The following is a 26,146-nucleotide window of genomic DNA, read 5'->3' as shown; positions in this document are numbered from 1 at the left end:
GTCTACCCAACACAACTCAACTAAAAAGGAACCAAGAGAACCAAGTGTGTTAAAAAGTATAGAAAAAATGTTGCAAGAACAGCTGGTTAGGAACTCCCATGGTAAAATGTGATTTTTGAGTTAAAACCTGGATAAATACAGCATTAGAGGTGTTTTAAGATAAATTAGAAGCAAACCCTAGACCAGAGGTCGGGAACCTTTTTTCACTAAGGAGCCAATTTTTGGTTGATGCATTTTTTCAAAAGAGCCATAGCACAAACGAATAATTTATTATTTTCAAAAACAAAGTTTTTCAATAAAATAAAATGTTTATATTGCCCATAGACTACTCAAAAACAAACAAATATGCAAAAATTAATAGTTAACCTGTTGCAATATGGAATTGAGTACATGTGTTTGTGTGGGTCTCCATAAAATTACTTCATTTTACAATTGTTCATGAAATATTTAACTTCCCTTTTGGGCTGGGCAATATGTAAAAAATATTTTAACTATAACCGGCTTTAAAATATCGCGATATCTAATTAGATGGTCAACCCTTTGAGGGGTCATACATTATATGGTGATAACACTTTACATGCGCTTGTTCCACGAGACAGGGTCCCGTTGCACGCCTCTGAACAAACAGCGAATCAGACACGAGCATTGACGGCTTTTCTTTTGTCTGCTCTTAAAAATATAATAAAATGTGTTTCTTCAAGCGTGTGTCTTTGTGTCTAACAGCATTCTTGTCTTGTGTCACTCCAAGACGTCTTACAGGTCACCAACCTGTTGCGGGTAGATGAGCAAAATTACTCGTGCATGAAATACCTGCATTTGAACAAGGAGCTCACAAACTGGATTGAGCCTCGGCACATTTGGAGTGTGGCAGGTGCTATTTCACACCCTGGGCACACATAAAAAACTTTCATAAAATCGCTCGTAGAAAATGCTCTTAACAGCTAAAGTCAATAGTTATTGGGAAACGAGACCCAGAACTCTATGAATGTGCGTGTCTTGGAGAAGCGCTTTCATTGCACTCGTGAATAGCAGAGCTCACTGCGCAGACATATCAAATCAGATGCACATCGGCAGCTTTTCTTTCATCTGTTCTTCAAAATATAATCAAGTTTCGTCAAACGCACGTCTTTGTGTCTAATTTCTCGTAATATATCACTCCGAGAAGTCTTACAGGTCGCCCTCCACAGTGGCTTGTACATCAGCAAAATACTCCGCATGTAAAATCCGCATTTGGCTGGTGTTAATTTCAAACCTTGTTCACCAGGAGTAGGCTGTACGACAAATTCGGGAGAATGGAAATCAGAACAGTGTCATTGACTTCAAGTTTTGCAATCGCACCCACACTTTCTGCAGGAAAATTATCTCTAGAAAGTTTTAAACAATCATGTGTTGTTGATGAATGGTGAGACACCCGGCGAGCCACTTGATTTTTAACAAAGAGCCACTTGTGGCTTGCGAGCCATAGGTTCCCGACCCCTGACCTATACAAAGGCAACATTTGTTACAGGTTCCCTTATGCTTGTCTGCACTGACCTGGTGATGGAGGCTGGACCTTGGCCTGGTTCTTTTTTGGATCACTGTTGAAGAAGTCAGGCGGCGGGTCTTCGCCTCGCTCAATCTTGCACTCAAAGGCATACAGACACTGAATGTACTGTTTCTTCAGAGAGCTGGCTGCACTGCTAGATGTGCCCACATTCAGATTAGTGGCTAATTCCCTCCACTTCTTATTCTTGTTCACCTGATAACAGCAGACCGACAGAAGATAATAACAATTACAAAAGAGACCTTCAGTGTAAGCATTTCAATAAGATTGAAAGACAACAACATTAAATAAAAAATTACTCCATTAATTTTAATAAATTATTCTGTTTTTAGTGTGCACATTATTCCAAATGAAAAAAAGTGTTACCATAATATTTCATCACAATGTATTCACTTTTTCCACCTCTGAAAAAACTGCCTTGGTTACATCAGTTAAAAAGGTGTGTGTGTTGGGGAAATGATTTTAACAAACATTATTGGGTCCAAGCACAAATGGAGAGAAGATGCCCAAATTTAAATCAAATTTGACAGAAAATCTAAATCAAATGTGGCAGCGTCCACAGCATCCTATGAAATTTCAACTGCTTTGATCACAGTTGAACATTAAGGATTTTCTTAAGTTATAGCGCCCCCTATTATTTGATACTTGTGAAATTTAGCATGTGACCTCAGAATATGCAGTTGTCCATGTGTTTTAAGTTTTGTTAAGATTGAATATTGCACTCACAATATACAGGCTATATCATAGTCATTGTGGGCCACACCCAAAAGAGTATAAGCTTATATCTTATGAACAACTGAACAAATCAAAATTCTTCTGATCATTTTTTGTCAGGAGGGTCAGTAATTGTAGTATACTAAATTGTGCTAAATCAGACAAACGTCCAAGGATGAGAAAAAGAAAGTTTATCAAAAAAATCAAAGTTGTAGGAAAATTCCAAAATCCACATGACGTTTTGATTTGGGGACACTAAAGGAGTCAAGAGGATTTTTTTTTTTCAAGCCCTTATGGTACCGAAGATGTAAACAAAAATGCTAAATACTGTATTATAGTATTTATATATATTGTGGCAGATTCTCACAGAACCTGGTATACAGCCTTTGGTAACCTTTAAGTGGACACCAAATTTCATAACAATTGGCCATTCACAATTCAGGTTATTAGCTGCTGAATCTAATTGGCTGCTGGTGGACATTTTTGTTGATTTGTGGAATTGTTATTTCAAGGATATAATAGCACTTGACCAACCCAAGATACAAATGTAATTTAAACTTTGTCGATCAAATGGCTGCAGAGTTATGGCAGTTTGAATCGTACAAAATTTTGCGTGCATTTGTATTAAATGCATTTCACGTGCATTTGTCCTGTTGTTTACACATACTGGATTTCGTTACTTTTGAACTTTGTGTTACATAGATATTGGTATATTAATCAAATTGCAAACCACTGAAACAATTAATTCACTTATATCTTCAAAACGATGTCATATCAAAATTAGGTGTGCAAATCGGACAAAAGGAGTTTGGAAAAGTATTTTATAGCTGACGATGAAATCAGTGATACAAGTTTTGTTTGGCTTGGCCTTTGTTGCTTGGACCCATAATTAATCAAATAATTTGAAGCATCGCTCATATCAAGATGAGCTCTTCTCTATACCTGAGTGAGGCCACCAATCTCTTTGACAGACACGTAGAGGCGGAAGAGGTCGAGGGGCTTGCGGCCCACCGCGGGGAGATTGCTCATCCCCAAGGCTTTCTCCTCAGCAAACGCCAGGTAACGGTCCACCCACATCTTCCTCTCTGGTTCTGGGCCCAGTTCATACAAACGAGTGATCTTCTCATTAGTGGTGGTAGAGGAACTCGATTTCTGCCAGGACATAATAAAAATGGAAAAACATAAGATACAGCGATGCAAAGATTAGATTCCTGCTGTGTAGTCATGGGGGAAAAAAGCATACATGATCATTCATAAACAGAAATGATAGAAAAAAAAAATCTAGCGGGTATATGAAAGCGGTGCACATGTGCAATGCGCATTTTAGTGGAAAAGCATTTTCATTAATGATATATGAAGGCAGGACTGCAGGGAGCAATTTGAAAACCCCTGAATGTGCGTTACGAGCTGGTCTGTACGTTCCCCGGCTTTCACAGCCGTCCATACAGACGACGATACAGTCAACCGCTGTTCACAGAGCTCAGCGCCATTCACGTTTTTCAGCTTATCATAGCCATGGCAGTCTACAACAACACAGCTCAGATGCATTTAAATACTAATAGCTCTTTACCTTCTTCGATTCGGTCTTAGGAGTCCCATCGACTTTGTTATTCAACTTCTGGGACTGGTTGAGTTTATCCATGCCAAACTCTGGATTGGGAGCCATGCCTTGTAGAAAAATAGAAATATTTAACATGTTTTTTTATTTTTTTTTTATTATGCATTTGTCGCTTTCCTCCATGGGCTATTATCAAAATCTATTTTCTAAATGAAGGACCAACTGATGTACAGGTGCACTTGAACTACTTAAAAAACAAAGACATGAAGTAGAAAGCAAGCTTGCAACTCAGGGCTTACCTGTGGAGTTGTTGGCCATATTGCCAGGCATTGGGTATGGTCCTGCTTGGTTCATCATTCCCTGCATGCTGTTCATGGGCGGGGCATACGGAGACCCAGCTCCCATCATGCCTTGACCCATGTTGGGATAACCAGGAGGCCTAGGAGGGAACGAACGGACAAAAGGAGCAAGGCAGTATTAACTCCCCACAATCAAACCCTATATTACTAAGCAAAGCAAGGGACGAACTTGTACCATTTCAAGTTACTGGCTGTCTGGACTTTCAGGACTTAATTTACCAGCTTACATATCACCTCATTATCAAAATAAATACATATGCATTTAGCAAGAAGAAAATTTTAGAATCATAAAAAAAAAAATTTGAATTGCAAAGATATATTTTATTAGGCTATTTTTGGCATTGCAACAGAAAAATAATATACGTTATATTTAAAGAAATGTTCCGGGTTTAATACAAAAATAAACTGTAGTGTATTATACTAAATTATCCACACTGAATTACGGTTTAATTGAGACTGTAGGATGCCACAACAGGTTTTATTTATTTATTTATTTATTTTTGGCTTCACAAAAGGCTACCTCTTGCAGTCCAAAGAGGTAAGATTTTGCCCAACACTAGCACTTTACAATCTGGCTACTTTAAATGAATCATGTACTGCTCTCTACCTGTGTACTGAGTTGGATGGGCCGTGATGCATGCCTGCCACAGCAGGATCCTGGGGCTTCCTGTTCATTCCAGGTGGAGGACACATCCCAGATGCCGGCATGCAGCCCATGTTGGGACCCATGTTGGGGGTCATACCGGGACCATACGGCCTTGTACTCATCTGCCCCGGACCCATGCGCCCAGGAGGCATCCCTCCATATGGCCCCCCTCCACCCTGCCCTGCCATAGGATTCATGGAGCCGCCAATTCCAGGACCACCCGGATAATTAGTGTTAGGCATGCCTCCATAACCTGGTGGCCTCACGTAACCTGTGCAAAAGAGATGCATGTGAGAAACATGGAAACGGTTCTCCAAAACATACCTGCAGAACAGACTAGAAAATCGTAGAACAGAGTAGCCAGTCTTAATCGTGGCAGAAATTATGCCTGGTGTAAATCAGCCCTCAGGTCAAGGGTGTTAAATTAAACTGTCCCACCTTGTGGTCCATACTGGCCACCCTGCGGTCCATAGTTGCCCATGGAGTTGTTCTGCGGGAAGAGACCCACCCCTCCATGCATTTGGCCTCCAGATGATTGCCGTGGAGATAAAGTTGATCCCGGTTGAGGAGAGCCATATGGCATCTGAGGGTTTCTCATATATACTGAAGAGAGAGGATCAAATTACACTTCAGAACCCTTTAGGACTTTTCACACTAGAGCTTTTAGTGTGGACCAGAGTTCATTTGACGTCTAAGTTCGGTTGGTGTGAAAACTACTAGGGTTTGAACCCAAGTCAGCTATAAAGTAGGGATGCACTAGAGCTGAACCATTTGGACAAAAAAAAAATCTAATTGCGATTATTTTGAAAACTAGATCAGATGCACATAACTTTCACATTGAAAAAAACAGTACCGTATTTATGTAATATTTTCTTAATCTGTATGCGTCATGCATATGCAGTCCGGGTTTAACCCATAAGCCTTTATTTTGGCAGAATGCCTGAAGGAAGACATTTCTGTTTGTGGTTGAGTTGACAATGGCCTTTTACTGTAGAGACATTCACTCTTCTGTTTATAAAACCCCAGTGTTAAGAGGTTAATTTAGATTTAAATAGTTCTTTTTATTGATCAAGCATATCACCATTGTCTGATGAAAAGCATGTATCTCCAAAAACAAAATGAATAGAAAATAACAGTCACCTTTAGCACCATATATAGAATTCTATCATTACACATCTGTTAGAGAACGGTTCAATATTTTAATTGGACTTACGTGGACATACACTGTTTTCTTATCATGGGTTCCATTGACTAGAGTCTAACTGTTTGTGTTCCCAGAACTCAGCTGGTAGTTTATTGATTGCTAGAGAATTTATTTTAGGATATAATCTGAGCTTTCACTTACTATTTTAGATCGAAATCAGTTTTATGACTAGGGTTTCTAGTCAGGTTGTTGACCGGACAGTTCGGTTTCGAGATGTGTTTTCCAGGTCCAAAGCATAAATTGCCTGTAAGAATCAGCTTTCACTTGCAGTTTTGCGAAGATGGAAATCTGGTATCCGTATGTGGCTGGTATAGACTACATTTTAAAGCCACCTGCCATTGTGCATGCATGAATGGTTTTGGTTGTCAGGGAAATCACAGAGCCAGCACGATGTAGACCATCTCTTCAATACACTTCAGCCAGACTGCTGAGGTAAATTAGTTGACGCTCTTCAAAAAATATGGGTGGGACATGTACATTTTTGATGGACACTTCTCAAGGCCAGTGGAGATACTTGTTAAACAGTTAGCCTGATTAAACATCTTTTCATTCCGATGCACAATTCAAACAGTAGGAAGAGGTCATTCGGCGCATTCCATCTATGGTAAAAAGTCAAATTGCCAAAAGTGGAGATACATGTTTTCATCAGACAGCAACGATATTTGGAAATACACCAATGTACAATTAGTGAATCTAGAGTGCTGTAAATATAATGCGCTCAGCTCATTAGCCTCACGCGTGCTTTGAGTATTTGTAAATACTGTAAAGAGAACAGTGCTGCACACATACAGCAAGCAGTGCGTGCAGACTATTTATTAATTTATTTAATCACAGCCCTTGCAGTTTGATAATTGCACCACGTCATATCGCCATTTTGATAGGATGCACCAATATGTCATTACTGGGCCAATACACATAACTGATCATTCACAGCTCACTGTGGCCAATACTGACATCAAATACATTTATTTTTTTATTTTTAACCCTTTAAACTGGACCTGCAAGCAAATTAATTTAAACAAGGAAAGAGAGTAATGATTGCCCCTCGCACACGACACACATTTTTTGTTGTGTTTTAGCTCATTACTTCATAAAAACAAACAGAAAAGGGAAAATGGCACATCGTTACTTACAGCAGACAATCCCATTTAAAACAAGCATCAAAACAACATAACATGGTGCAAAGATGTTGAAATAATTATCACAGAGCAATTTTACATTAAAACTTGGATTTTAGAATCTGAATATTCTATGCATTACGTTTTTGTCCCTTTTGTTTTACTACCAAAATGTGAAAAAAAGTGAACAATGCTCCCTCTTTTCAGCCCTAATTTGTTGCTTAACTACAGTGCTAAAGAGCTGCAGCTAGATTTCACAATGATGACGCAAATGTACCCCAGTTCATAGCCAAGTAATGTGAAAAGAGGCGGGCCAGGAAAGGGGGTGGAATTGAACAGCTTTGGAACAAGCAATCAAATATATTTTAACATTTAACAAATCCAGTCTTCAATTCGACTAAATATTTATCGATTCATAGAGATGTTTGAACACAAAACATGTTCATGATATGCAGAAGCTTCATAATTTTGCTGAGTTTCGAAATGTTTCTTAACCCAACGCAAGTACGTGCTGCATTCTAAGTTAAAAAATAAACACAATAGATATGTACAATAGGACTGTGCATATTGACCAAGTATTTGCATACTCGTGTAGAGTAATTTATCTGTCCATTTCAGAATACCAGTGCTCTGAAAGGCAAGATAACTGTGAGGGGTGGGTTCAGAAGGGTCCAGTCAAGTCATGACAAAAATGTCACAGTTGCTCTTTCAAGAGTAACAAAACTCACCTCTATCCTGACCCAAGGAGGAATGTAACATGCCATCTGACTGAACACTAGAGGGTCTGGGGGGCATCTGGTTTCCTAGAAATAGTGTAAACAGAAATATTAACAAATCAGCAACTTCCTATAATCCTTTTCTTCAAACTGCAAAAAAAAAAAAAAGCTTCCCACCTGGCATGGCTCCAGGTGAGAGGGGTCCCGTGCGTGAGGCAGCACCACTAGCGGGTGAGCCGACAGGTGAGGGTGAAGGGCCGCGGATGCCCGGTAGGTGAGGGGAGGTGTGGGGAGAGAAGGGCGACTGCGCTGGGTTGCTCTGCTCACCCTGACTGCTAGATACGCCTGAAGTGCTCACACCTGGGCTTAAAGCACCTTCAGTGCCCGTGGGGAGATCGTCAATGGAGCCCGACAGATCCTGCACAGGAGAATAAAGGAATGAAAGTGTGTTACTAGTGTTGTTATTGCTCACAAACCTGTAACCCTATTTTTTTCTGTTTAGATTGTCCTGCACTCTATTTACTTTATTTTATTAATGCATGTTACTGGTCTTATTCTGAACGAATCATCCATGCATATTGGCTATTTTATACAAAACAAATTGACCTTGTAATCTTTAATCAAAAATCATAACTTGCTCTTCTGCTCTGCTGACGTATGCAAGTGGTAGTCAGTTTTAACCCCGCCCCTTCAAGAGAATAAAAAAAAAAGAAAAAAAAGTTGCAGTCAATGCTGCAAATGCAGAGATGAAAAGGTGTATTTTCGGCCGTTTTCCTCCAAAACTCCCGTTCCTTAACCCAAACTTCCTTGGTCACGGGCCAGCTGGCTTGAATTTACATTTCGAATGAGGAGGAATAATGGCGATTTTGCGGATGTATTCGAGACATCAATCACTAACAATGCTTCGGATGCCTCTGGAGTTTATTCATATTTTTAATGCAGGTATCTTGGTATGTACAGCACGAGTAAATGTTTTATATATATATATATATATATATATATATATATATATATATATATATATATATATATATACTATACACATACATACATATATATACACACACACACACACACACATACATTTTATTGTGATTCAAAAAGTTTAAATATTGTTATTTTTTACTCACTCGTTTTTCAACAACTACAGCCTCATCGTAAGCGAAGACCGTGATGTGCTTGTGCATTTATGTTGTCAGTTTCACCATTAATGTGTTGAGATCGCTGCTCAAATTCACCGATTACGGCTCTAGCTCGAGCTGCACAGTGGAAGGGGTATGTGTTTGTGTCTGTGTCGACTGCAAACTCGCATTTATATCTGCCTCCATTCCAGTATGCAATGCTCACTTCTCACAATCCAATCAACAACTGATGGATAACACCTCGTCCTAACCAGACGCAACGCAATAAGATTCTTGCGACAAGCAATCTGTCCACACCATTAAAATGAGGATAATGGACAATAAAAATGTAGAAAACAGAGTAATTACAGACAGAACAGTGCTTATTGAACGCAACTCATTTTCTCACATAAGCTCTGTAACGCTTTCTACGGCAAGCCACGAGGGTATAAATACACAATCACATGCATACACAGGGCAAAGCTACATTATGAATCAGTTTCATGGCTGGTAAAAGTTATTTATGAATGGTAAACTTATAAATATAATTTTAAAATTTATGAGATTTAGAAAAAAAAACAACAACATGGGCGAGAAATATGGCTAAAAGATGAATGCTTACGAACATTTATCCCCTGCTAAGACATAGTGACCACTTGACTATTTATTTTCAAATATTTATTTAATGTTGTTTTTTGTGTGTGTGTGTGTGTGTGTGTGTGTATTTATTTAAAGCTACACTATGTAACTTTTTTTGTTAAAAAAGAACAAAATGTTATTAATGAGAGAGCACAACAAAAATCCATCTTCCAAACCATGTCTTTACCCAAATACACTATGATAAACCTAAAATAATGATTTATATTTTAGAGCTGTCGGGATGGATTTCGCGGGAAATTGCATACATACGTCATCCGCCCGTGCCTGTTGACGTCATATCCATATACAGAGAAAATAAGCTCTGGCTACTGTAGCGCGTGTATTGTGTGGGAGTCGTGTGTAGCTGAAAGTTTGTCACAACGAATGAGAAAAATTGACCATGGATCATTCAAAATGGAAAATCTCCAGAGAATCACCAGTTGTAAAAACAAAGAAACCCTGAACAGAGCCCCAAACCCAAGTGACAGAGTCCGTAATAAAACCCGAATCAACATCGGCTTGGCTTTTCAGAGGTGGCGACAACTCCGAGATCTAAAGGATTAAAAAGCGACCCAGAGATGGCTTTTTTCTCACTCAACAGTTAAGATATTTTATTGATATGGTTTATGTACAGCTGTGTAGTGTAGTGAAATACAATAATTATACTGTAATCGGTGCAGAACGTTTCACTTGCTAGCACACGTGTGCATTTTTCTTTATAACGGCAACAATTTATATAAATAAATCCTTTAGTCCTTGGCTGGCCAAGGACATGTGAGTCTTGAAATGATGTGTTGGTAACAATGACAATCTCTAAATTACTTTCTATCGTGGTCTATTTGGCCAGAATATCCTGCAGTTATAAAAACTTTACAACGTTTGACCTTATCAGACTAGCAATCATTGTGTCTAATGTCAACAAACGTTGCCTAACTTTTGTAACGTCATTTCTTTCAAAACATCAATGTTTCCAATAAGTCAAAACTACAGCATAAGATATGGCACATATTTTTGAATATCCGTCTTTTCCTTTCTTTCGTTATTTATTTGTCCATTCTCTCTGATAAGATGTCCTGTATCTTTGTGTACACCGGTGCCTCGAACCACATTCATCCGCGAAGAGAAGCAGAGCCGAACCACAACCAAAACAATGTTCTTCCACAAGACACATGCAGTTTTATTTTATAACCGCTAGAGGGCCAAAAGTTACATAGTGCAGTTTTAACTGATAATTTAGTCTCTTGGTGTACAAGGTTCTTTTCTAAGTTAAAACACATATTTGGTGTTTAGAAAGCATTTAATCTTGTCATTAAGAACAAGAATAACATTCAAAATCATTCAACCTCTTTTGTGATGTAATAGCTTACAATAAACGATGATGCCTACTCAGAACACCTTAGCAAGAGATATTTACACTTTCCCACTTTATCGGTTCTTTAATATCAAGTTTACAGAATAAAGTTAGACACAAAAGATTTTAAATCATAAATATTAAGTGAGGAGCTTTGCATAAGTGTATATTGTAACTATAACAAGTTAAAATCATTCTTTGTAGACACAACAATACTTAGTGCACAATATTACGAGTAGTTTTGTAAAGCAGTTCACAGAGGTTAGTGGAAAAATGAAAGCTTTTATTGTGACTAAAAGAAATAAAACAAGAATAAAGAAAATGGTTATGCATAACGGTTATCAGATACTTAAAACACTAAAATAATGAGTATCGTATTGGTCATTAAAAACCAGTCAGTCAATCTCTAACCTTAGCAATGACAAACCAAACCCTAGCATCATTGGAGTGAGTTTTGCACACGCAAACACCACTTGCATTTTCTTCACAAAATAAATCTAGTTGAATAAATGGTATGAGTAATAAATAAGGGCATGCCACGGCCTGTGAACTGTGCCAGAAAATGGGAAAACAAGAAATAAGCTAGTATTAGATTAGAACACATTCCAGCGATGTATACGAAGAAAAAAACATGGGTATTTTTGCACTATCATGTGCCTTTGATTATGAAGGGTTTTGCCCATTACTGAGCATTAGCTGTCTGAAAACAAGCCCAAGCAAAATGAGCAGCGAGTCCATATGGGATGTAATGTTGAAATCAATCTGGCAGTCAGTCATAAAGCCTCCCAGCGGAGGAGTGAGTGTGGGAATATTTACACACTAAACTGTTGTCACGTGGAGTCCATGTGTTCAGCGAAAATTTGCAAGCTCATCTGCCAGTCAGATCAGCGAGGGGGAAGAAAAAAAAAAGTGGGAGTGGAATGAGAAACACACTCTTGCAGAGCCCGACTGGAGCATGGCCAAGAATTCCCATAGAAATCTCACACTCGCAGACTGGCTGCAGCCCCAAAGTCGGCGGTTTTGCACTTTAAACAGCACCCGCTGCTATTTTTGGGCCGTGACCTGACAGAGGATCCCCAGAAGGAGAGACAGGAGGATGACGCTGATTCAGACTCCTGTTTTAACTGCCAGACACACACACACACACAGTGTTTGTATGACACAGGTCTACTAAGAGGAAATGATACGCTGTGTATTCGTGTGTGTGTTGGCATGCGTGTATCTAATAGCAGATTCAAGTGTGTTTGGCCAATGAGGAAGGTGTTTATTACCAAGGAGTGTACAGTTGAGTGTCTCAATGTGCATGAGTGTGTGTGTGTATGTGTGTCTGTGACCACAGTGATGTTTGTGTTACCCAAGAGAATGCTACAGAATTGCACTCTGGGGAAAGTGATCTCAAAGCAGAGGCATTAATTAATGAAGAGACTCTGAGGACAGCAGGATGCGTGTGTGTGTGTGTGTGTGTGTGTGTGTGTGTGTGTTCAGGTATATATGGTTTACGAAGACTATTCACTAGCACTATTCTAGATTATATACATGTAATTATGCTATAAACGTGGTTTGAGGACACCTCAAGTGTCCTCATAAACCAAAAGTTTTAAAAAAAACATGCTAAACTATGTTTTTTTTGAAAATGTAAAAATGCAGAACGTTTTTTGTGAGGGTTAGGTTTAGGGGTAGGGTTAGGGGATAGGATATATAATTTGTACAGTATAAAATACATTATGGCTGTGGAGAGTCCTCGTAACCACAAATACCAACGCGCGTGTGTAAGTCCAAATAAAAAAAAAAAAACACAGACACACCAATAATCAGTTTGACTGATATTATATACCAATATTCGCAGTTATTTGGTTATCAATAGGAATGCCTTAAAATACAGATATATCAATTACTGATTGGCACGTTATTTTCTCGATACGTATGAGGCATCAATATATTATCATTAGCTGACATTTAAATTAGAAGCCTAATTTGTGCATTTTCATTGTCAGCTGGCCTTCTGTTTAATGTTATCTGGTGTAATAGCTTTGGGAGACCACAAGGGGGTGATAAAATACTTACTGTACTTAATAATGAAGGACGCATCAATGCGGTGCAGTTGGCAGTCCAAAGTTGTGAATCTAGTCACCTTACACACAAAAGTCATGAAGCTTTCTGTACTTGTTCAAGAATGAATTAAGTGATGCTAGGCCTGTTGCGATTATTAAATAATCGTATAATTGCGGTTTAAGGCTAGGTTTGCAAACCATTTTTACCCTGCAACTCAAGAAGACTATTTTCAACTATGTGCTAACTGCTTAACTGGTTAAACTATCTTCTATTCTGTGTGCATGTCATGTTTAAAACAATACATTAGGTTTATTGGACATTTCTCACAGGCCCATTTTTTTCAATCCTAGCTATATTTTTTTTTTTTTTACATTGTAACTGTTATTGGTTAACTTCTTCACCGAACAGCTGTCATATTAGATCATAGGCTAATGCACGTCATGAAATACCCGCAACTTTTCAGCACATTTTTTTTTCTTAGATTTAGCTTACCTGTTAATTATTTTCAATTATGTCCCGACTGTTTTAATGTGTTAAGTAACTTTAACTTGGAGAATTCCGTTTAGAATTTTTTCAGTAATCTGTTTTCAATGTAAATGCCTGTTTTCGTTAACATTAACTCAGCGAACACGTCGCAGATAAATGTCCCTTTTCAACAAAATGTATTGTTGGATCTGGCTGTTGGAATAGATTTAAATGGGTCGCAAAAACACAATGTTTTTGACTGTTTTCTGGGAGGTTCTTTCTTTTTAGACTAGTTGACTAGACGACTCAAATTTACATTTAAACGTCAGTGAAATTAGTTCCACAGATTCAACAGGAAACAACATTCTTCACAGGTAAAGTAACGTATTGTTTGCATAAATTACTTTATGCAGGGCTCAACATTAACGCTTGTCCGGGACAAGTGGAATTTTGAACGGGCAAGTTACAGAGAATTTTACTTGCCCGACCGGACAAGTAGCCTTATTAAACTTTCAATAACGAATGTTAGCTCAATAGCGCGGGATTGCGGGGATTGAGCACAATTTTTATAATTCCCACGTTTCACTTTCAAAATGCAGGGAATTCCCTTTATCGTGTTGCCCTCTCTCCCTCTTGCCTTCACTTGTGGTGCAGCGTTCAGCAGCTTGTGAGTGCGAGCAGTGGGGAAGCACATATTTACTGAACTTTAGGGGTATAAACCTGTTGATTGATCATGCGAATGGTGTTGTACCACGTCTCTATAGCGATGCGACAAAACTATCGCTCCTGTTTATAAATCAACAAAGCTCTCTTCATCGCAAGTGCGCAACGTTGGACAGAGATCTAATTTTGTCTCGTCACATCGCTGTGCTCCCTCATAATACAGCAAGAAAGGTAGAAATTACCTGCTTATCCGTTTATCTTGACTTGGCAGTATTAATATAGTCAGCATTTGACTGACACTAAACATACAGTACTGATGTTTATTCAGCTATTTATTGTATTTTTATTTATTTTCTCAGTGTTCATTTCTAGAATTAGCTGACAATGTATAATAATAATGTCAAATGTTCTTTGATAAAAATATTTTAAAAAGCAGCCTTCTGCGTACCTTTGCATAGTCATATCGGTGCAAAATCGGTGAAAAATCCACATAGAAAAGTTCTGTTTTCATTCCAGCTCAAAAATTAAATATAGCGGCCACCATATCGGTAATCGGTGAATTTTCCCTCTCTAAAATTGGTATCGGTCGGGCTCTAATTATGAGAGGACTTCAGGGAAGAAACATATGCAACAAAAAGTGTAGAATATGGACCCTATGAATATTAATCTGATGGGAGGCGGATACATGTAGAACAGATGAAGCAAAAGAAAATGATTCCCTTAATGTGACCTTACACACACACACATGGCTATCATTAGAGCAGTCATCTGACTCAGGGTTGAGCAGAGAGTTTATCTGAAGCCATTCACAGCAGCCTCACATGAGTCCGTCTGACCCGGTGATCTCTAAATGTCAGGGAGTCAGAGGTCAGACTGAGCTCTCCTGAAAACACACACAGAGGTCAAGAGGAGAAGCCCAGGGCACCATGTAATCAGACTCAAATACTCATTCACAGACAGATCCTTCAGGCTGTTCCTCCGCTTATCTTGTTGTCTCTTCACATTTCTCTTTCTCTCTGGCTGTGAGATTTGAATGTTCGAAAGCCCCTCTGGTGCCCAAAAATGCCATGTAGAAAGGCAGCTCACGAGGTTTCCAAACACACCCTCTGTCCTGAATTACTTTCTGCACATACTTCCTTATAAAAGAGGAAAATTATTTTTCTTCAAACGCACCCTCATGCCTGATTTAACAAATACACACACACACACACACAAAAACTTGGTATTAGCCAACATGGTCATCAAATAAATAAATAAAATTAAATAAAGAAAATATTCAGAAAGCTTTTTACCCTGGTGGAGACAGCATTTACATGTTTTTTATGGTTTTACAGTACTGACATTAGTAGTATGGAAGACAGGATTGTTAACAAGGAAAATGTTTGTAAGGAAATAAAAAAATCATTAAAGGCTGTTTCTTCAACTTCAGACACTTTCGTGTCCCAGGGGTTGATTTTAAAGAAAATATATTTGAACTTTTTTTATATGAAGGTCACATTAAAACAGACTTGAAACAGACTTGTTCATCAGGCTATCATCATTGTTTTTTAATTCTTGCTGTCTTTTCTGTATAGATGTTCCTGTTTTAGCCTTGTCCCAGACCCAGACTTTCAATTTTAAACTATGAAAATTAATTATAAAAATGACTACATTTAGTACATTTACTACAAAAAAAAAAAAAAAAGAACTGTCCCACAGTTGAGTCGTCATTTACACCACACCAAACAATTTCGCTCTAATAAAGTTTTCTCAAAGGTTAGTTGTTAACCAAGTCAACAAAAGTGTCAGTAAGGAGCATGCTTGAGATTAAATATTAGACAAGATATGTTTAAAGAAAACAAAGAAAAATTAAGGTAATTAACACTTGTGAGCCAAATATTTTATTGAGCATCATTTCCAAACAAGCTGTTATTTTTCCAAATTAAGCAAAAAGTGTGATAATGTTATTTAACTGTATTTATTTAGGACACATTAAATGTTTTCTATGAAATTAGCCAAAAGGAGTAATTTAATTAAAAAAATAATTCCCATCTGCATCATTTCCAGCACAGAATTCTATTAAACACAATACAGAACTTGAGATGTGCTGGAAATGACATGGTGAATTTTCGTGACTTTCAGAAACTTTCAGATATTGTTAATTAAAAAAAAAAAAAAAAAAGTTGAGTGTGTGAACATTTTTACGAGACTTTCTAGAAATCCTCAAATGTTTTACATTTTAGAAAGCCAAAAATGCCCAAAGTTGAAACACCAAATAGCACTGCCAGGTTTTGCTGAGCAAAACAGAAACAGTTAAACACAAATGGTTTCTGTTGACTTTGTGAAACATTAAACAGCTCACCGATGTTAGCCTAGCGTAGAGCTGCTAAATATCAGCAACCTCCAATAATTCATACAATACCAAATCAAACACTCTTAAAACACCATGCTAAGATAACAAATAAATAACATTAACAAAGACACTTTATGCTGAGAGATTTATTTGTAGCAGTGCAGCAGGCATCTTATATTCACGTTAGCTGCAGTGCTAACCAGCCTGTCAACTCCTAAAACAGTCACTCTGGTTTATTGAACACCCTTTTCAATGCATATCTGCCCACTGTAAAAGCTCCAAAGGCCAATAAATAGTGGTCGACCGATATGTGTTTTTTAATGGCCAATGCCGATATCCAGAGAGCAGGGTGGCCAATAGGCCTAGACAGTGCTGATATATAACACAATTTATTATAGTAAATGACAAACATAAAATTGCTAAAAAATGAATAAATCTTATTTAGCACTACATTTACTCAATTTCACACAAAACTTTAACTTTGTAAAAAAGCATCTAAAAAAAATATATTGTATTTTAAATGGTAGATAGCAGTTTCTTCTGATTTGTTTAGTCATCAAATTGTAGTCATTTATTTGCCCATGAAGAAATTGTTCATATATTAGGAGGAAAATAACAGTACACACAGTAGTCCAGCAACCATGGATGGCATGTACACATTAGCAAACGCATTTTCTAAAAAAAATACAGAATCAAACCAATTACACATACAGTGAATAGTGAATAAGATATTTACTTATAGCACACGTGAAGCACTTTTACTTTGAAGTTGCACGCAGGTGCTCGTGTGTATCCAGCACGAGCAGCAATCTCCCGACAGTTTAAACAGCCTTTATCACCTGCTTGGATTGTCACGGACTGACCGTCATGATTTGAGAATCATTAGAACTTTTTATCGTAATCCTGAAGTTTTTTTTATTCTGGCTGAAAGAATATGTGCTTCAGAGGAAGATAATAGATGAGCGCTCGACGGGAAGAAAACGCAGGATTTTCATGAGGTTCATGAATTACATCTGTTTAAATGAGATATTTGCATATTTGCAGATGGTATATAATAGAAGTATTATTGATATTTGCCATTTATCATTAGAAAAGTTACAGGGAACTGTTGATGAGAGACTGTTAGAATAAGTGCTTCAGAGGAAGATTTATGAGCATTACACAGGATGCTGGATCTGCTCAAGTTGTGTGAGGTTGGTTTATTACATCTGTTTAAACGAGATGTGCATATTTGCAGACAGTATATATGATATTAGTTTGATTGATATTTGCCTTTGTCATTAGACAAGACCGTTAAGTTACAGGGAACTGTTGAGGAGAGAGAGGGAGAATGAAACGGGCGAACACTTTAACATTATGAACTCAAACATGTCTGCCGCGGCTCTGATATGAGGACCGTTTGAATGAGACTGTGTTGCACGTGTAGTAACACGATGGCACGTAACAACAAAACAAACCATGACTGGTCATTTACATGTCTCAGTTGTTTCACATGCAAACAGGTGATTCTCAGCACCCTCAAGAAACAAATTGGCCAGATGGGAAAATGTGTCGGCCAATGCGATAATTAAAAGGCGATATATCGCTCGACCATTTCTAATAAACTTGTCAAAACCCTAAGAATAAGTTTCCAGTCTCAAATAAATTATATGTTGAATATTAATAGAGACATGATGGCAGCCATGTTCTCTCACACAAGTCTCAAAAACAGAGGACATTTATAAACTACATGAATATGATCTGATGTGGGAAATGCTGTTTATGTGATGCTTTAATAAAGCCAGTCATAATAGGGTGAAGAGAAATCCAGTCCAAGGTAAATCAGCGGTGAAACTTCAGGGTTCAGAATGGAGACTCTCTTTGACCCCATGTGTCTCGCACTGGCTTTGGTCGCTGTTTTCCTGCTCTCACACACACATACTTTCCCTCACAGACACACACACACACACACACTTGCCCATTCATCTGTTGCCGAAATGCCAGCCTGAAGAAAAGCAGTGAGCATGCAAGCCATAGAGAGAGAGAGAGAGAGAGAGAGAGAGAGAGAGAGAGAGAGAAAGAGAGAAAGGGGGACAGAAATAAAAAATGCCACACACACACGCAGCTGCATCTGTGAGGTTGCCATGGTAACTGTCTCCACGTGCTTGACACATTAGTGCAAAGTAGATGCCGCCCCCCCAAGCACTCCGATTCTCTGCTCTGAGCATGCTGAGGTCACGGTGCAGTCTCACACACACACGCTTTCACCACACCATCAGCAGTGTACTCCACATCGCCGTATCTAGATAAACCACCTGATATCTCAGAGTTTGAAGTCAATCATCGAGCATCATTAATGAAGCAGGCCCTAGAAACCAGGTCAAAATGTGCACACACTGAAGGTTTATATATGTTTCTTCTTAATTTAGGGGTACAATCATCTCTTTCCATGTTATAGAAGGCCCAACTATGGTGAGGTGTAGCTGTATGGATATCAGCCATGAGGGGGCACCACCGCCCCACTGACTGTGTGTTAGTGTGATGAGGAGAGACCCCAGTCTCAACCAGCAGCCATTACTGCCTCAGTCTCACACATGCTTACTAAAGCAAGCATCACTATTACTATTGCTCATACTTTGGATTAGTTATTGGAACAAACCATAAGCATTAAACTATGGTGCATAACTTGTTGCACACTGTAATACGAATATTTCCTTGTTAAGAGGTGTGCTGCTGTATTTAACATTTTTGTCTGGCAAAAAAAAAAAAAAAAAAAAGCAACACGAGCAATGCCCTGGCAACCGCCCAGTGGATCTGAATATTGTAGCAGCAACTTTTACATGGGCAAACACCACTCACACTGTCTTTGGAAATTGTAAAAAACAGTTATTATTAGCAAAACCACACAAGAGAATTCATACAGGTTTGTAAACTGAAGCAATTTTCCAGGTTCAATGCAAGTTAAGCTCAATTAACAGCATTTGCAGCATAATAATATTCACTGCCACAAAAAAATCTGATTCATCCCTTTTTTTTTTTTTAATCAAGGTTACAGTGAGGCACTTACAATGGAAGTGAATTGGGATGGTCCATACATATTAAAATTACTATTTACTATTTTTAAAACTATTTCAAACGTATAGACCCAACACATAACCATTTTTTGTGTTAACATGATTTTAGGGTAAGAAAATAGCTTAAAAGGTTTACCGCGTTGCATGGCAACAAAGTTGCAGTATTGGATTAAATTCAACACTGATATGGTTAGTAACAATTTTTTCACACTGAAGTCATGTTTACGTCTTGTGGCTATACTTTTGAAACAGTGTGTATTTTAATGTTTATTGATTGGGCCCATTCACATTAATTGTAAGTGCCTCACTGTAACCACAATTTTGCTTAATTTTTTTTTTTATAAAGGAGGGATGAGTCAAAAATGAACAAATGCTGCTGATTTAGCTTAACTTGTATTGAACCTGGAATATTCCTTTAAATGAAAAGTGTGCAATTTTGTTTAAATCAAGCTTTGTCGATAATAGTTGATAATGCTTATTTCAGTTATGTACATTACTGCTTTAGCCATGTTGAAAAGTCCAACTCTAAATGGAGCGTTTAACACAAAAAAATCATAAAGACTCTTACATGAAGGCAGTACATCTTTTCTTATTCAGGGGCCTTATCACTGTCATCATGTCACCTTAGACACACCTGAATTGACTTGTGCACAGTTAACATTAATAAAAGAGAATTGGGGAAAGCCAGAGGGGGCGCAATATATAAAATACAGTGAGAGGTGATTTGTTATGTGACTTCATCTTTAACACATTGAAGACCAGCATTATATATGACAATAACCTCTGCTTTGGTAAAATGCACATTTATGTAGTCGCAGGTGATGCTGACAAACTGCGGTTCTTGAAGGGTGTTCAATAGACTGCAGCTGGGATCGCCCACTTTTTCAGAGGCCTTGGTTTCAGAGTCTCTTTTTTTGGAGAGTTCGAAGCCATGAACCAAACCTGTCTCTGAGATTATTCACATTATCATTTAAAGCAAAAAATGTATTTGAAAAATCAATGCAAGAAAAAAGTACAAGACTGTGTATTTAACATTTTATTAGAGAATGAACTACTGCAAATGCTGAAATCTAATTTGAAAAATGATGGTAAAACATCAAACTCTTGATTACTTATAGTCATTGATTAGAAACATTTTGAAGCTTTTATCAAAATCTTCAAATATATACACTTTCAAATAAGTAGTTTGAGAGTAGTGTCATCACAATAACAACATTTCAGTAGTCTGTGCCAATACCAGTGAAATTTCACGGTTCTCGATACCAGTTGAGACCACAAAACAAATATACTAAATAGTTGTGCACTATTGAACACACTCCTTTTGCCTATTTAAAGTTACATTTTAAAGTATATAATAAATTAAAAGCAAGTTTCCTTCGTGTTTCTAAATTAAGTATGCATAGCTTAAGTGTTTTAAATTAGTGCCCTCTTTTTTATTATTATTTAATTATTTTTCCCAGAATTCTATGTTTAAAAGTTTCATTTAAATTTCAGTGTAAAAGGAGTAACAGAGCACATGCTAAAATGAGTGTGTAAGCATTAGAAAGCAGTCGTGTGTCAGTCAGACAGCACACAGAGACAGAATTGGGTCGGTGCTCGGTACAACAGAAACACTGTAATTATAACTTCTTTTTTTATTTTAGTACTGACTGGTACTGAAGTACCAGTTCTTTCAACATCACTATTTGAGAGTATAGGAACACTGACTCCATTACGTCATACGTAAAGCTTCATGGGAGTGGCCAGTAAACCAATCAAAGATGGAGCAATGAAGCCAAAGTATAATGAATCATTTTGTGGTTAAAAACTATATTGTCACACATTTTTCAAATTAGCATAACAAATTAGGGTTTCCATCAAGTTAAAACATCCTTCAATGGTGAATGTTTAATCATTTTGTTAACTAAAAGCTACCATCGGAGATTCACAATTGGAGTGGTAAATCAAAAAATCTATACACAGCAATCTGGACTGTTCTACAGTCTCTCTGGTGTGTGTGACGCTGTTGGGGAGGGGTGTGTGTACTGGGGGGCCTTTTGTGCGGCTCACAATAGTAGCGGGAGCCACAGATGCTTCGGTAAGGGAGGCTGCCGCCCCGTCTGGGTGAAAACAGAGTGAGAGAAGAGGAGGATACTGGGGGGCTGGGTGCCTGGCACAGAAAGAAACGAAAAAAAAAAAAAAATGGCCTGTCTGCCACCTCTTCTCCAGAGCAACGCCCCTCCCACAGAAGAGTGGCCCAAGAGCAGAGCAGGGCACGGGGCCGGAGACACTGATACAGCACAGAAAAACAGCTGGAGCTGCAGGTTGAGCATAACAGACGAGAGAACAGAGATCTGCAAATGGGGAAGGGACAAACTACAAGTGAATTAAGTGATTTAGTATATTTTCGCCTTATCCAGGCTGGAACGGTATTTTACCCCAAAGAAAACGAAGACTTCTGAAAATGCTCTTCACATCTACATACTTTAAAAATTGAATGACATTGGGAAACTTAAAAACATAATCTGAATTTACAGATTCTGGTTCTGGAATGATTCTGTAAGTAATTCTATTAGCATTTCTGGGGAAGCACATATACAAAAATAAACACAGAAAACACATAGGGCTGCAGAATTAGGGTTAGGGTAATCGTAATCGCGATTACGACTGCCACAATTAAATAATCATGAAAAGTGTCAAAGCATTCCATTTAGGCCTTGGTCTACTCCCAAAATGTTCTATTTACATGGTTTTTACAGCAGTTCAGCATTCACATGAACTATGCAAACCTGCAAAGACTGCTTCAGTGATAATAATTGGAGCATTCTTGTATTGTTACATCTACACTACAGGGCGGTCACACTAGGCTTTGAGCACGCAATATTTTTGGACAACGCAATGGATCAGGATAAGATGTCATGTGGGAGGACTTCTGGTGTCAGTAAATAATAAATTACAAAAAACAAATAATGTTATATTGTCTACTCACTTTTCAGCAACAATTAAATATGCAGCTGTGAAATATCTATTCTTGGTATTAAGCCAAGTGGTCAGCATGTGACATTTCAACATTCTATTGCTCACACGTCCAATCGTCAAATGGATTCGCAGGTCAGAGAGAACTTTTGTCCATAACCGAATGCAAAATTCCTACGCATTTGCATTCGTTTCCGGTCTCCCACATTCTGATGCGCTTTAATGGGAGTGAATGGAGCATGAAGTGTAGTGTGACCACCCCTTAATACATTTCTTTTGAAATCGCATAAATTTCACTACGTTTACGTCCCTTATCCACACTTGAATGCTGTTTTCTTCCACCGAAAACAAAGTGTTTAGAAAATAAGTGCATACTTTGGAAAACAATGATGAGGGCCCTATTATTTCCACGATGTGGAAAACACGGACAGAATCACAGAATCCAGTCATAAAAATAGAATTAGGCTAACTATAAAATGTGGAATTTCATGAAAATTTACAAATTTAGAATAAAAATTTGTTTGAATACACAATTAATCAAACAAAAATCGTTATATGTCCTAATGTGATTATTATACTGCAAAAGTTTGTGATTTAATTAAATAAATATACAAACTGCAGGTGCTGTTTGCTTCAAAATAAAATGCTTGAGGCCGCCCACTCATACATTGAAAACATCATATCATGAGCATCACACACGCTGTGTATGTGTAGTAGATGACAGAGAGCAGAGTGCTCATTCACTTTGAAGACCGACTGAACCACAGAGACTATATTTTTAATATGATTTTAATATTTAACACAAAAAATTTCCATCAATAAAAAACACTTACAATGTAGAGCATGTTTGTTATTGGTGTTTAAACAAATAAATAATTATTCTGCTTTTAAGCTTTGAGCAAACAGGCTTTTCAAAGGCACTGTTCCTTATAAGCCCACATGAAAACAAAGTTATATTTCTGGATAATAATTACAGACAGAGCACTAAATCTTGATTGAGCTCAAGAAGCTTCTTAAATATTTTCATTTAATGTGGTTATCAGCAGTTTTAATTCATTTTCTTTATTTACTGCATCCATCTTTGCGAGCACTACTCAGGCACTAGCTCCAGATACACATCAAATCTATCTTTTCAAATACAAAGTATTGCTGCTAAATACAAAGAAAATAAATAACATTAAACATTAAAATTAATAAATTAAATGCAAAGTGATATGTTGAAAATTAATTGTTCCATTTCCATTTTAATAAAGTTTAAATGAACTGGACACCATGTTTTAATTAGACACCAAATACAATTGAGTTAAACTGACGATTACGGGATTAAATACAACTGAAAACAGAATATGGGGAAAAACAAAACGCAATTTTGGAAAAAAAATTAAACTGATTGCATAGGGCCCTACATTAAGAAATTTAAAAAGGAAGTTTTAAAGTTAGGCTCCATCCACAGTAATCTGTTTTTGTTTGTTCGTTTCAGTTAGTATGCGGTAATGAAGAGCATTTTCGAAAAAACGCCTTTCCAGTGTCAATGAGAGGCATAAGTAGCAAAATCGATGCGTTTTCAAATGAAAACAGATTAGTGTGGACTAGGGATGGGCCTTTTGATCATTTTGTCTACTTGAGTTCTCGAGGGGCAATGACATGTACATAACTGTATATATAATAACATGTCTGACAAACATCTTTGGCTGCTGAATTGCGTCTTGTTCCAGTGTATTATCCATTCATTATTATAGGCTGTTATACAATAATCTGTTACAAAATGTACAAAAGATTGTATAATCAAAATATAACGCATCATATTTTGTCATTATGTGAAGATTCTTGCCCAACTCAATGAATGTGCACAACACGGGTCTGTCTGTTCTTCCTTCAGGTTACAGTAGTAATCTTAGTAAGTGTGCAACAGTTTTTTTTAGTGACTGTCTGAACCGTCTATTATCAAATAACAGTAGACACCACAACATCGCATTTTTAATATGAGTGTTAAGTTGAAGTTCAGTTTTGAAGATGCTGCATTCTGCTCCATTTAGCTGCGCTCTGTCTATCTGTTTGAAATACTCGGCCCCCCCACCCCCCCCAAGTAATTGTTTTAAAAAAAAATTAAGTCATCAATCTGCAATGGCACTTAAGTTTTAAAATTTAAGTTTAGCGTTGTAAGCAAAAATGTATTTCTATGCAAAAAATGCAATTAAAAATAAGCTGTCTCAAAAGCTAATAGAGGAGATTATTTCATTACACAAGAAAGGTCATGGCTAAAAGTACATTTCCAAGGCACTTCAATTTCCAACAGACAAAGTTGGCAGCACCATTCATACATTTTTTTAAATATGGTACAACAGCAACCTTCTTGGGGTGTGGAAGAAAGCAAAACTTCACCAAGGGAAATGTTGACTTGAATATTCAAGTCTGTGGAGTCCTGGAAGAAGGTTTTATAGACATATTACACTAAACTGTAAATGAGTTTTAGACCCATGGGTCACCATTACGTCTGGAGTAAGATGACAAGGTGATGACAAGAACGACACCATCCCCACAGTCAAGCATGGAGGTGGGTCAGTCATGTTATGAGGGTGTTTTGCGGCTGCAGGAAATGGCTATCCTGACTATGTGACTGACACCATGGATTCGTTCAGGTATCAGGCCATTTTGGCATGAAAAATGTGATGCCTTCAGTGTGTAAATTGAAGCTTGGTGATCGCTGGAATTTCCAGCAAGGACAATAACACCAAGGATACATCCAAGTTGCCCAAAATCTGGTTCAGGGATAGGTCATCAAATGTCCTTAAATGGCCCTTTCAGTCCATCATTAAAATCCCATTGCAAACCTTTGTTGGGATTTCAAGGAAGCAGTGGCAGCACAGAAACCAAAGAATGTCAATGAACTGGAAGCTTTTGCTCATGAGAAATGTGGAAAAATTCTAATAGAGAGGTGTCCGAAGCCTGAGAACACTTACCTGAAACATTTATTTGCTGTTATTAAGAAAAAGGATGCTCCACAAATGATTGACTTTGGGGGTTGAATATTTTTGACATGACATTTATGGAAAGAATTAGTTATTTTTTATTTTAAAATTTGGGTAAACTGAACTCTTTGTTCTCAAAATCACTCAAATGTGTATTAAAAACTTACTTTGACTGTTTACTGAGGTTTTAGTTGATGTGTTTTAATTCACATCACCCGAATGTATCGCTAGTCAGGGGGGTTGAATAATTTCGATTGCAACTGTACATCACCCAGGGCAGGGAGGTTTACAGTCAGTGACATTCACTTTTATTAAATAATATCCATTAACGAGTCAAAGTTCTTACATTAAATGATAATAAAACGTGTTTAGCAAACGTCTGCAGAGACAGGTGTTCAAAACACTGTTAATTACACTCTCTTTTGATTATCGTAACGCATCGTATATCAGTTTGGTTGCTATGAGACATCTCTGAAAATCAATTTGCCCCTCAAACTCGCAACGTAATCTCAAAATTAAAAATAAGCTCCCTCTGACAAGTTTGTATTTAGTTGTCAGGTAACTGTCACTGAATTTCGAATTAAGTCGCATCATGTATGACCACCATCGATTATCGTTTTCATGATCGATCATTGCTGCCACGTCTGAGTGCCCGAGTACTCGAGCCCATCCCTAGTGTGGACATGCC

At 37.7% G+C, this 26,146-nt stretch overlaps 1 protein-coding gene across 3 annotated transcripts in view; it reads right to left on the bottom strand.

Annotated features, from left to right (window-relative positions):
• The window catches only part of LOC127420676 (AT-rich interactive domain-containing protein 1A-like), a 99,372-nt gene that overhangs the window by 10,122 nt on the left and 63,104 nt on the right, over positions 1-26,146 (bottom strand). For all 3 annotated transcript variants that reach the window (XM_051663126.1, XM_051663127.1, XM_051663129.1), the window contains 8 exons: positions 8,036-8,276; positions 7,871-7,945; positions 5,259-5,423; positions 4,782-5,091; positions 4,115-4,254; positions 3,828-3,925; positions 3,200-3,409; positions 1,534-1,738 (listed from right to left, as the gene is read on the bottom strand). In XM_051663126.1, coding sequence (XP_051519086.1) covers positions 1,534-1,738; positions 3,200-3,409; positions 3,828-3,925; positions 4,115-4,254; positions 4,782-5,091; positions 5,259-5,423; positions 7,871-7,945; positions 8,036-8,276 — 1,444 coding nt within the window. The remainder of the gene's footprint in view (positions 1-1,533; positions 1,739-3,199; positions 3,410-3,827; positions 3,926-4,114; positions 4,255-4,781; positions 5,092-5,258; positions 5,424-7,870; positions 7,946-8,035; positions 8,277-26,146) is intronic.

The sequence above is a fragment of the Myxocyprinus asiaticus genome, chromosome 30 (assembly GCF_019703515.2).
Source record: "Myxocyprinus asiaticus isolate MX2 ecotype Aquarium Trade chromosome 30, UBuf_Myxa_2, whole genome shotgun sequence".
Taxonomy (NCBI): domain Eukaryota; kingdom Metazoa; phylum Chordata; class Actinopteri; order Cypriniformes; family Catostomidae; genus Myxocyprinus; species Myxocyprinus asiaticus.
This window is presented reverse-complemented; position numbering and strand designations above follow the sequence as displayed.